The sequence below is a fragment of the Heterodontus francisci genome, chromosome 32 (assembly GCF_036365525.1).
Source record: "Heterodontus francisci isolate sHetFra1 chromosome 32, sHetFra1.hap1, whole genome shotgun sequence".
NCBI classification, from domain to species: domain Eukaryota; kingdom Metazoa; phylum Chordata; class Chondrichthyes; order Heterodontiformes; family Heterodontidae; genus Heterodontus; species Heterodontus francisci.
The window spans coordinates 28433856-28446732 of record NC_090402.1 but is presented as its reverse complement, the minus strand read 5'-3'; the positions used below and the strand labels follow the sequence as shown (position 1 = coordinate 28446732).

At 36.9% G+C, this 12877-nt stretch overlaps 1 protein-coding gene across 2 annotated transcripts in view; it reads left to right on the top strand.

Moving 5' to 3' along the window:
- Positions 1-11979, top strand: part of rbm18 (RNA binding motif protein 18) — a 39883-nt gene extending 27904 nt beyond the window's left edge. Inside the window, exons 4-6 of one of the 2 annotated variants that reach the window (XM_068012561.1) lie at positions 3458-3544; positions 6497-6582; positions 9730-11979. In XM_068012561.1, the coding sequence (XP_067868662.1) occupies positions 3458-3544; positions 6497-6582; positions 9730-9904 (348 nt within the window). In that variant the 3' untranslated portion in view covers positions 9905-11979. The remainder of the gene's footprint in view (positions 1-3457; positions 3545-6496; positions 6583-9729) is intronic. The other variant, XM_068012562.1, reaches the window with a different exon arrangement.
- Positions 11980-12877: the final 898 nt, after the last annotated feature.

The window sequence follows — 12877 nt, the reverse complement described above, 5'->3', positions numbered from 1 at the left end:
TGCCAAACCTCTGACCCTTTCTAGATCCTACTAATCTGTCTATGTCCTGCTACAGTCTTTCAGAACCTGCAACAACAAAAGCTTGTATTTATATAGTGCTTTTAACATAGTAAAATGTCCCAAGGCGCTTTTCATGAGTGTTAAAATCTGACATGAGATAATAGGGCAGATGATCAAAATGGTCAGAGGTAGGTTTTAAGGAGCACCTTGGAGGAAAGACAGAGAGGCAGAGAGGTTTAGGAAGGGAATTCCAGGGATTGGGGTCTTTGGCAGCTGAAGGCGTGGCTGCCAATGTTGGAGTGTTTAAAATTGGGGATGTTCAAGAGGCCAGAATTGGAGGAGTGCAGATATCTTTGAGAGTTGTAGGGCTGGAGGATGTTAGAGATCGGGAGGAGCGGGATGGCCTTGGAGGGATTTGAAAACGAGGATTAGAATTTTAAAACTGGAGCATTGATTGACCGGGACCCAATGTAGGTCAGCAAGCACAGGGTGATGGTGAACAGGACGTGGGCAACAGTGTTTTGGATGACCTCAAGTTTACAGAGGGTAAAAAGTGAAAAGCTGGCCAGGAGTGCATTGGATTAGTCACAACTAGAGGTAACGAAGGCACAAAAGAAGGTTCCAGCTGCAGATGAGCTGAGGCAGTGTTGGGTGATGTTATGGAGATGGAAATAGGTGTTCTTAGTGATGCATAGTTGGAAGCTCATCTCGCCTACAGTGTCATTTAGTGGTGTTAGCAAATCTCAGTATTGGTATGTCATCCCCCGAGTCCAGATCATTTATGTATGTAGTAAATAAGAGCATCACAAACACAGAACCATGTAAAACACGACTCGCCACATCTTTCCAGTCCTTTACTGCTACCCTCCAACTACCTCTTTGTGTGGCTGCATTCCCTTTAATTCCACTTGCCATTATCTTTGCTGTCTGTCTCTTAATTATATCTTTTCAAATGCTTTTTGAAAATCCATATCAACCATGTATTGTACAACATCGGCTACATTTTCTTTTTTCTATCGTCTGTTACTTCTTCAATTAATCCTATAAGGTTTGTCATGCAAAACCTGCCTTTTGGTCATCTGTGCTGAGTGGCAATGACTCCGGTTTCTCCAAGTGCTTAATAATGTGTACAGATGAGTAGTTTACCAACCACTAAGGCGAGACTAACTGGGCTATAAGTTCCTGGCTTATCTCCATTTCCTTTCTCTTAAGGGCTCCAGCACAACATAACAGTTCCCAAGTATTTTGGAAAATTATAGTCCATCTCTGCTATCTCTTAATGACCGAATCTAGCAGATGCCACTGATTTTTGTCTACCTTGAGTTTAGGTACCTTTGTTATGTTTCTGTTTTTAAATATTAACCACCAACTATTTGAAATGCTCAATGTACACCACCTCTGTAAAATCTGAGGCGATGTAATTGCTTATTATGTCTGCCATCCCCCTATTCTTTGCAATAACCTTGTCACCTTCCTGTCTTAACACTCCTATCTGAATACCCTCTTACCACTAATGTATTGACAAGTTCTTACATTTTTAATTTGGAGGATTTAAAAACAAGTGAGCCCATGAATAACTTACTATTGGCCCCATAAACTCTAGACCACAAAAAATCATGGGTGCTGGTTCTTTCACACTGGCTATTTTTTCTGATATTTCTAATTTTAAAAATGCATTGTCTCCAGCCTCAACTTTTTAATCAATGAAAATGACAGCTTGACAGAAATAGAAGTTTAACATTGGTCAACTAAGGGCTATTTCTGTTGGATTTATTATGTAATGATGACTAAAGGTAGCATGGCATAAATTCCACTTAACTATTTTCAATTTCCCTACATTAAGCAGCACTACTGAGAAAAGCAACTTGATTCCCAAGATGACAAAACCAACAGATTTGAGAGTTCAGTGAGAAACTTGCAGTACTGGCCCAAGCTCTAACCCAAATTCTGCATGCTTTAGGCTGAATGGTATGATAGAGCTATGATGTTTTACTTTGGGGGTTGGGTCTGAAATCCAGTAACTTCTCTAGATTAAATTAACAGCATAGATAATATAGGTTTCCAATGGAGTTGGCATATATGATCTCTTGTAAACAATATTTTAGAGTCTCATTACTTTAGTTACTGTCTAATGCACCATTCAGAATATACTTAATATAAAATAGCATTTGAGCTAGGGTGTTATATATCTGGCCTGGAGTGTATCCAAGCTATAACAATTAAAGGTTACATCCTAAATGATGATGACCTCAAGTGGCTTGAAAATGTTGTCTGAGTAGCACAGTTCTGTTGCAACTCGCAACTAGAGTGTTTAGTATAATCAAATGGTTGGACTACTTCTATACTTCTGGTAGTTACTGCACTGAAAAGTACTCTGCAAATAGACATCCGAGAATGCTGGAGGTTGTCACCTTCCCAGGTTTAGTTAGCATGTTTCTAATGGAAGTTTTCAGGTATATTTCATTCTATGACACCTGGCAAGTGATCAAGGGATGGTGCTGGAATATAGAAAATTTGCTTTTGTTTTTCATTACCTAAATTTAGCTGTTTGTTTAGTTCATAATAGTTTGACTTCCAGTCGATGTTCTAATTGAATATTCCTGATTATCATAGTAACCAAAACATTGGGATATGTTAGTCCTCAGACAAGCTGAAGTTCTACTAAAATACTAAATGGTATAGCTCTCAATAAATTTTACATAAATAGGTTTTCCACTTATTGGGCCATGCTATTGTTTTTCTTTGCACATTTGAATCATTTTTTGTTTCTGAAACCATCTCTGTCAAAACACTACCTGGGTAGATTTATAAAATGCCTCCTCGTAAAGTATTGATAAAATTCAGATCGGTTCAGAGCTACACAAGTCCTACCAGGTCTCCCAATGTTTTTAGGTAGTTTCATCTACTAGAAAGAAAGAACTTTCATCTATTTGGCTCCTTTCATGACTTCAGGATGTCCCAAAACGTTGTACTGCCAATGAATTGCCTTTGAAGTGCAGTCACTATTGTAATGTAGGAAACAGGTCAACCAATTTACACAGAGCAAGGTCCCGCAAACATCAGTGAAATTGATGATCTGTTTGAGATGTTGATTCATAGATAAATGTTGATTATGCATAGTCCTATGCTCCTCTTCACGTAGTGCTGTGGGCTGTTTTACATGCACCTGAGGAGGCAGGCAGGGCCTCAGTTTAACGTCTGACATCTTTGACAGTGCAGCTGTCCCTTAGTAATACGTTGAAGTGCCAGCCTAGATTATATACTCAAATCTCAAGTGGGGTTTGAACCCTTGATCTTCATACTAAAGAGGCAGGACTGCTACAAACTGAATCAAGGCTGACGCCTAGTAAATCTGATGAATTCAAATAACTATACATGAATGTTGGAAGTTTTTTAAAGAAATAATTGTCTATTCAAGCACTACTAACTTAGTTTCCCCCTTGTTTTATTTTTCTAGGAAGCCGAGCGTGCCATTCAGTGTTTAAATGGCAAGCTTGCTCTCTCTAAGAAACTGGTAGTGCGTTGGGCGCATGCACAAGTGAAGGTGAATACTGTTGCTGAATGTCTCAATTTGTCATATAAAAATCTTATCCTGTAGATTTTTGAGAAGGGATTTGAGATTTAAAAGTCCTTTGGTTTGCTTTTCTGGACTACAATTTTATAGATAGAGTGCTTGCCCTGCAGAATGAACAAAAGCTCTATATGGTTAGCACAGTAACTTGTGACTTTAAACAACTTTCAACTCTCATGTAAGTACATCATATATTTCAGGTAGTTCTGATATCTATCTGAAAAGAAGATGATAATTAATCGCTAAAGATCAGTTTGACATCTTTACTGGAAGCATCTTTCTTTCCCAACATTTTAACAACTTCAGGCCTCTTTGTTAACTGAATTTCTATTTTTGATGTTGGGACCCAAACATTTCTGAGTTACAAGCACTTCGTGGAAGTGGGGTATGTGCAGGCACCCTTGTCTAGAGTCTCATGGACAGAACATTTTACTAGTGAGATGCATGTGGAAGTTTGTAACCAATTCAGTCACAATGGAAAATTCTACCCAAAATGCCCAGGTCGTTCAGTGATCATCTGTCCAACAGCTGTGCCTGCAGTAGTGCTTTATACTGACTGTAACACACTGCTGTCTGATGTGTGCTGTAGTTTATAAGTTGAGATGGGGCTCCCACCACAATGAATTTTCAGATTAAGACTGTTGCAGTACGAAGGTGGGAATGTGTCAATGAATTGTGTAGATGGTTAGAGGTCTTCGTCTGCATTGTGTACGGGGGGAGGAGAGAGGGGGATCTGGTCTTGTACCTTAAATCATTGAAGTTTTCAAATTGATGAGTTCTTGTCCTTAATAGGCTAACTCAGCGTTGAAATAGAGAAAGTGAGAGCAGCTTTAGTTCTTTTCATCTGGCTTCTACCAAAGATTGTTTTTGTCATGTTGAGTATTCTTGATTGCAGTAGTCATATAGGCCTGATTAATTTATCGAACTATGCTAATTTCTGTTTTGAGTGCTGTCGGAAATAATGGGGAACATTGTATAGCACTCTAATTATGAACTAAAACTTGGGTATGTTGGGGATCCTGGCTATTTTCATGAAAATTGCATGGGGAAGGAGCAGTTAACAGCTGCAGGACATTTCAAAAGTTCCGCCTAGAAAGTAAGTTTGAACAACTGCCAAATAAAACATTTCTGAGGAAGCTGAGCATGCTGATGCTGTTTCAAGAGGCCTTACAACCCAGGACTAGGAGTAGGGACCTTAACTTTCATATTTCAGGATGGGAAAGTCTACAGCTAAATTGAAAATTGCAGCTTTTATTTTGATAACTATAGCAACCATTTTTTTTTATATCTTTTGCTTAAACATTTTAAAATGTAAATTTTGGTTTAATACATTATTACGTTGTCTTTACTCATTAATTGTATTCTATTTATTTTTTTCCTTTGTAAATGCTCCAAAATAAATATATGCAAGTGTAAGGTTAGAGATGGTCTTTTGCACTGCAATCTGTATGGCAATTGTGTATGCAACTAATACCCATTATACAGTGGAAGATTACTTCAAGAGCTAGTAGTAAAAGTGATGTATCCTAGCTCTATATTGTACAAATGCTATTGCTGAACTTGCTCCTTCTGCCTAAGTGAGCAAATGACAGTACTGATGTCAGTAGAATATTGGCTCGAGTATCCCAAAAGAAATGCATTTGACATCCTTGTTAGAAAAACAACAATGATCTGTATTGAACCCTGAAATTTAATAGTTACGAGGTGTATTCTAAATGTTGCTTAATACATTGGCATTATCCAAAACCAATGAAAGAACATGTGGAAAAATTATAAATTATTTAGGATATGATTTCCAGAGGGCTACACATACATAATTTTGGTTACATTTATCGATCTCTGTTTAAAATACACCTCATAACTATTAAATGTCAGGTCCCAATGCAGATCATGGTTGTTTTCCTAACAAGGATGTCAGATGCATTTCTTTTGGGATACTTTGAGTCAATAGTCCATTGAGATCAGTACTGTCACTTGCTCACTTAGGCAGAAGGAGAAAGTTCAGCAATAGCATTTGTGAAGAACTAGACAACTCCATGACATTTGTACATCAATATCCTCCAAATATCAGCCCACCTCCCCACATGCCATATTTTCTACAATCCATGGATCTCTCCTTTTCCATCTAATAGTATTACAAAATACAATGTGCATGTAATCTTGTAGATTTGTGAATGATATACAAATTGGACTTAATTTTGTGTGTATGTACACTGTATATAATAGCATTGCATAAGAGACTTCAATTGATCAAATACTCATTAACTGTGTAAGAGCAGTTTGAGTTGCTGTACCACATGCCAGTTTGATGTCTGATGCTGCATCAGAATTCTGCACGATTGCCATCAACCTAGAAGTGATTGACGTTATGTGAATACAGCTTTTGCCAAGAAACTGAGTGTTTGAGAACTCACAGGTAGCACAGGCTGGAGATCAGGACTACAGTGTTGTATCCTTACTGCTGATCTGCACTCAAGTGCAACTTTCTTGCTGGAAGCACAGGATAATGCTTGCCTTCCTACTTTACCGTCAGTTTTCTGCAGATCTTATTTGTTGCCTTGGACAATTGTTAGGTTCTGGTAATCTAGTGTTTCGTCCAATAAGTAGGTCAGTGAATATTTCACCCTTTTGAAAGCTGTGGTATCATTTCTTTACTAAGTAAATGTAACACAGTTTACACTTCGAATTCATTCCACTGTAACTGTTGGTGTTTGTGCTAGTAAGTTAGGTAACTACTTGGCAGAAACAAAGTGCTCTTACACTATAGTATAATGTGTTCTTTACTGTTTAGTCAGACTTTATTTTCCCTGCTTCAAATTCATAGGAGTGGATCTCCGACTCGAGTTTTTATTCACTGATGGTGCATAGAAGTTTTGACCTAGTAAAAGTTTATCTATATTTCTTCCACTTGCTTTTTATATATAGAGATATGATCAGTACAAAAATGATAAGATTCTTCCAATAAGCCTGGAGCCTTCTTCAAGCACTGAACCAGCACAGTCCAATTTGAGGTAATGTTGAGAATGTTTCTTTAACCAGTTAGTCACAAGTACGTAAAGTCTACAGAACTGGAAAGTGTCCGTGTTCAATTTGTACCATGTTTAATTCAAGTGAAACCTCTAATTTTCCTATGCTGCAAGTTTTCTTTTGTGTAAGATTGAGTTCAAATCCCATTGCAGAGACTTAAGCACATAATTTAGCATGCCACTTCAGTGCAGTACTTAGGGAGTGCTGTGCTGTCAGAGATGCCATCTGTCAGCTGAGATGTTAAACTGAGGCCCTGTCTGCCCTTTCAGATTGGCATAAATGATCCCATGACACTATTTGAAGAAGGGCAGTAAAGTTCTGTCTGTGCTCTGGCTATCATTTATCCTTCAACCAATATCACTAAACTAGATTATCTGATCATTTTTCCCATTGATGATTGAGACTTTGCTGTGCTCATATTAGCTGCTGCATTTGACACTATTACAAGTGACGACATTTCAAAAGTACTTAATTGGCTAGGAAGTGGTTTTGAACATCCTGAGAACATGAAAGATGCTATATAAATGTATTTTTCTTCTTCATTTGCTTTCCTGGATGTCTTTTTCTTTTTGATGCAAGTTAGAGCTTTGACATTGTAACTGTACCAGAGCCTGTTGCTGTTGCTCATATGCCCACATAGCTGTTTGCTTATGTCTTACATTATCCATACAATAACAAAGTAAACTGATTCATTACAAATTACAATAAGTGCACATTATAATTGCATTTTTCTCTGGTCCTCACTTATCTTCCACTGAATTCAATGTGAATTGACTTTCTAGTAAAAGACACTCCATTGTTTAATTGAATAGTCTTTAAGCAGATAGATTAGTTCCCGAAAGTTTTAATGTATAAATGCATATCTTTCTTTTATAACTCTTATCATGACCACTGGATGTCCCAAAGCACTTTACAGTCATTGAAGTACTTTTGAAGGGTTGTCATTGTTGCAATGTAGGAAACAGGATAGCAATGTGGCAACGATCAGATAATCTGTTTTAGTGATGTTGGTCAAGGAATAGTTAGTTATTGGCCAGAACACTAGGAAGAAATCTGCTGCTCTTAACAGAATTGTGCCATGGCTGCTTTTACGCCCACCTTAAAGGGCAGTCAAGGCATCGGTTTAATGTCTCATCCGAAAGACACCACCTTTGACAGTATAGCATTCTCTCAGAACGACACTGGAATGTCAGCCTAGATCATGTGTTCAAGTCTTTGGAGTGGAGCTTCAACCCACAACCTTCCAATTCTGAGGTGTACATGCTACCACTGACATTAAATTATGTTTTATTTACTTATTACAAGAACAGCATATTTTGAGCTTCTCTGGTCACTGAGTCAACATCAGTCAGTAGTTGAGTTTATACGCTGAGATGATCCAAGACTTGCATGGATTTAACTGATCTTCACTGGAGAGACTGTAGCCTTGAGACCTCAGGTTAGGTAGGGGGGAAAAAATCAGTCAGAATATCTGCTCCTGGTCAATAACCAACAAGCTCTATTGGAAATGTCAATGTGTAGATCTTGGGTGAGGACCGGATCAGGCTCAGCTGGGATGTACGCACAATCAAATAGCCTGCTGACATTGACTGTTAAGATTCCATAAGGAATAATGACCACTTAGATTATCAATGCCCAGGGAACTGTAGCTCAATGAGGAGCCAGGATTTGAGCTAGTTGGTATGGTGGGGTGGGGGTGGGGTGGAGATTAAACTGCACGTTTTTTAAAGCATTTTGGCTGCACACCCCAGAACTGAGCATGGTCATAACTAACAAAACAAAACAGTAGGGAGGAAAGAGGAAGTGAAATATAAATTATATGGACATGGTGAAACTCCTACTTTGACCACCTGATCACTTGATTTTCCCTTCCCCCCCCCCCAAAATAATTTCTGGAAGTAGGTAAAATCTCAAAATAGGGCAATTCAACCAGTTTAAAGTGCTTTATGTACCACATATCGGCAAACTGGATTGTTTTAATGAACTTTTTCTCTGTTTTTGAGAAAAATCTGCCTCTTAACTTGTGCCCACCAAGCAAGATGTACAACATATTCACTATAACCAGTACTTCTGATACGCAAGGTTGGAGATGAGAAACAAGGTGCTATTTACACTGAATCTAACATAAGATATGCAGGCAGTAGTTTAAGGATTTTACTAACAATAAATGAGATATGTGTTAGTGTATAGAGACAGATATTTGTGGCCCCTTGTGGTTTGAGATGTTAATGGTTAGCATGCAGTAGCAGTCAAAGCATAAGAGCAGAATAAAGATTAAAGTCTCTTGCTATTTGGCAGCTTACAGAAAGAATAGGAAACTTTCACAGTGATACCGTGAAGCTATTTTAAAATGGTGTAATGCACTTGTAGATCCATACTAAATATTGACTCTTATTAATAGAAAATCGGACTACATTTAAATAGTATAGCCTATAACGAGATAAGTTCCAGTTTAAAGACATTATGTAGTTAGCCCTAATGTGTTTCTTATAAGGAGTCTCACCTATGCTGTTGTAACTTGCTGCAGTCTCAATAGAATTTTTCCAGCTTCGTTAGATACACTGGAATTGTACGCTTGTGCTATAAAAATTTGTGGGGATGGGTGTGTAGGTCTTTAAAGTAGATTTAAATTTGTGATCCAAATTCCATATCCCATATGCTTTCAGTGTGTTTTGCATAGGCTGGGAGTCCTTGCAAAAAGATCAAATTTAAATTCATCGTAGAAATAATCAGTTCTGCAATAAATATCATTTGAAGTGTGTTCTGCAGAAGAAAAGTAAAACAAAATGGGTGCCATTTACTGAATGCAGTTTGATCATTTGACTGCATTACTTTTTGATGCACGTTATTTCAGGATGTAAAACAATTGCTAGATAATATAGTTGGTTGAATTGCATTCTAGATATTGCTGTTCTGAAAATTTAACTCTTTCTGCCACCAAGGTTATTCCATTTTTAAATATTTTGTATTCAAACGAAAACTTCAAACATTTTAGAAAAGCTTTCATTTTGGTGCTTTGCATGTTTTTTTGATTTCAAAAGTCACTTTGCCATTGACTTTTCAAAGCCACAGGATATAATGCAGATTAAAGCGCTTTAATCTTGTTCTAATGGCCTTCTCTTTATTTGCAGCATTAGTGCAAAAATAAAAGCGATCGAAACCAAGCTTAAAATGATGGCTGAAAACCCAGATGCCGAATATAAAGGGCCCCCAGCTTACTCATACAATAAACCCACAGACAAAGTACTGGGTAACAAGTCACGGACTGCTCCCTATTCTAGAGTTGTTGGGAAATCCAAGCGGTGACTGAGACCAAGAGAGCTTCACTTCAGTTACATCCTTTTTCATCAGATTTTTTCGTATGATATTCAGTGACACTGTAAAACCTAATGATTCCTGCACAGTGACTTGATATGATATAATTTATTTTTCTAAGAAAACAAATTTAAGCTGTTAGTCTTCATAGCACGTGGTTCAAATGTATTCTAGTAGGTTCATTAGGAGTGCCAGCTGCTACTACTCTTCATCCTTGAATCTGATCCCGTAATCTGATTGTCAGTCTTGGCCACGCTATTTTAAGACTCTGCCCATGGCTTTGGGTGTTCAGTGTGACTGAAATATGTCTGTTACTTGAGTAATGCCACTTAACAGCCTCTTGCAATTTGTGGTGCAGGGATGTTCTGCTGTGGTTTTATCATGTAGGAAGCCTCCATAATCTTGCAATTTTCTATTTAACCAACAATGTAAGTTTGCCATAGAAGGCCCTGGATTATAAGGTGATATTTCCGCTTTCCATTTCTTTGCAATTTTAGAATCAGAATGCAAATATAGTTGTAGATTTGACAACAAAAAGCATCATGGAAAGTCTGGTGGTGATGAAGTTTTATATTGACTGTTCAAAATGAATTGAGAGTTTGTAAACTGATACTTGTAAAATAGTATGTGCTTGCTATTCTCTTCCACGATACAACAAAGGTGAGTCATGTAGCAAAGCTTGAACATCAGATGAGTGACAGGCTAAGTTTTGTCACCTTGTATGTGCTGGACTATACCTTTTTTAAAAATACAATAACAAAATGCACATGAAAATGGTAGAATATAGTGGAACTTCTGTCACCAAAAAAAAAATTTCTCGTGATACTGGCTAGATTTTCAGGAAAGCCAGGATCCATGGTATTATGCAATTGATGATTATAGATCCAACATCCAGTCCTTGTAACTAAAGCAGCTCTCTCAGCTTATTTTCCCTGACACTGTAGACCATCAGGTTTTTGCCTTTGTTCATTATTCTGAAGCCTTGAAATTCATAAATGCATTGAGATTGGCATATAAAGCATGTGATGGACATCACTGAAGAACAAATGCAAAATACATTACGATTTTTTTTGAATAAGACTAGACTTCTGTATATTTTTAAATGTATTGGTTTGGGAGCCTGTAACTTTCTTGTGAGAACCTAGATCTGGCAAACTCTTGCCATGAGGACGTGATTTGTAACGAAGTATGGCCGTTGGGGATTGTGATGTGTATTGCTTGCCGCATGTTAGAAGAGGTTTATCGTCCTCAGCACTAACCAGAAATAGTCGTCTCCCTTACGTGCAAGGGGGACATTAAAACAAACCATTTGTAACAAAATATTTTCCATGCAATAACATGAACATAGTACAGTCATGTACTGTAATGTGTGAACATGGATTTGTAAATATTTACAAAAATTGATACTGTTACTCCAAACAGCTTTGGAGTTAAATTGGTTAATTTTATGGGGTTTGTAGTGCAGGTTTTATGTTGTAACTAGCCAGATGTTTTCAGCGCTATGACTCAGCTTTTTGAAGAGTGAGCCTTTCTTATTTTTAGCCAAGCCACTAACTCAATCTCAGGAACTGACTGGCTTTTTTTGTATGTAAACCACCCGAAGTGGTGAGATTGCTTCCTTTTTTGTTTCCAATCCTTGGTATACAAATCAGGCCCAAATGACTGGATAATTCCTACTCATAATGGGTTGAATTTTATGACTTGGAGAGGGGGTCAATACTTAACCCTAGGTTTTAACTTGTATATTGGAGACTCGCCCCTAGAACAGATCATGATTTCAATTAGAAACTCTATATTGTGTATATTTTATGATTGAATCCCTTTTAAAGAATTTGTCCATGCTAATGATGGTAAATTGTTAGTCATTCCTTGTGTAAAATTTGTTATTTATGGCTTACAATTAAACATTTTTAGATAGAAATATTGGACTTCCAAATCATCAACATTGGAGAATGGAGGGAATGTATTTTTCTTTTTCTAGGTTTTGTGACTGGTATAACAAGTTTCCATTACTGTATAGCCTGTTTTAGCTTTTGGAAACTATTAAAAATGAATATTTAAAAGTTGTTGGTTTAAGTACATTTGCCTATGTATCTAGTTCATACTGACTGCAACTACATCACTTTCCAATTAAATTTGAAATATTTGATGTGCAAAATGGCAGCTAAATCATTTTAGTGTAGCTCCTATACTGTGATATTGGAGCTAAATTAAAGTGATTCAGACTGCAATTTTTGTTGAAAATTTTTTTATAAATTGTAAATACACACAAAGAAATAATGCAGTTAAATTTCATTTTTTCTTGTCTAAATTCTCCAGAGCAAGAAAGATGTTCACTGTTTCTATTTGTATACCTCTGGTTTACATTGGTGTCCAATAAATACATTACTACATTCAAATCAGGAAAACAATTTGCTTTAGTTCCAGGAATCAATTTTTTTTAAAAGAGGAAAGGGGTGCCATATATATTATGATTCAAAACCTCAGGACTTCCCAAAACACATCAGTCAATGAAACCCTTTGAGTGTATTCTGTGTAGTAATATTAGGAAAGGAAGTATAATGCTATAAAGTTAATCTGTCTAAAGATTTAACCTGCCTGAAGGGCATAATAAAGGAGCAGATTTTTCTTAAAGCCATTCAGTAGATTTTCTTTCAACAAACTCCTTAGTTTGGACACGAGATGATACAATTTTTTTTTTTAAGTTTTTATGCACATACCCGTTCTGTCCCTGCAATTATGATTTTATTCTCTAAAGTCTGTACTGCATGTGAAAGAAGCTGTATTTTTAAGCCTGGAAAGAAATCTTGGTATGAATTTGTACATGCTGGAAGTCTTTAAAATATTGCATCACTACAATTCCCTTGTCTTTAGACATTGATAAATGTTATAAGATTATTTTACTTCCAAAGATAATTAGTAAAAATGTTTGATTAAAGTGCAGTCACAAGTCTATGGAACAAT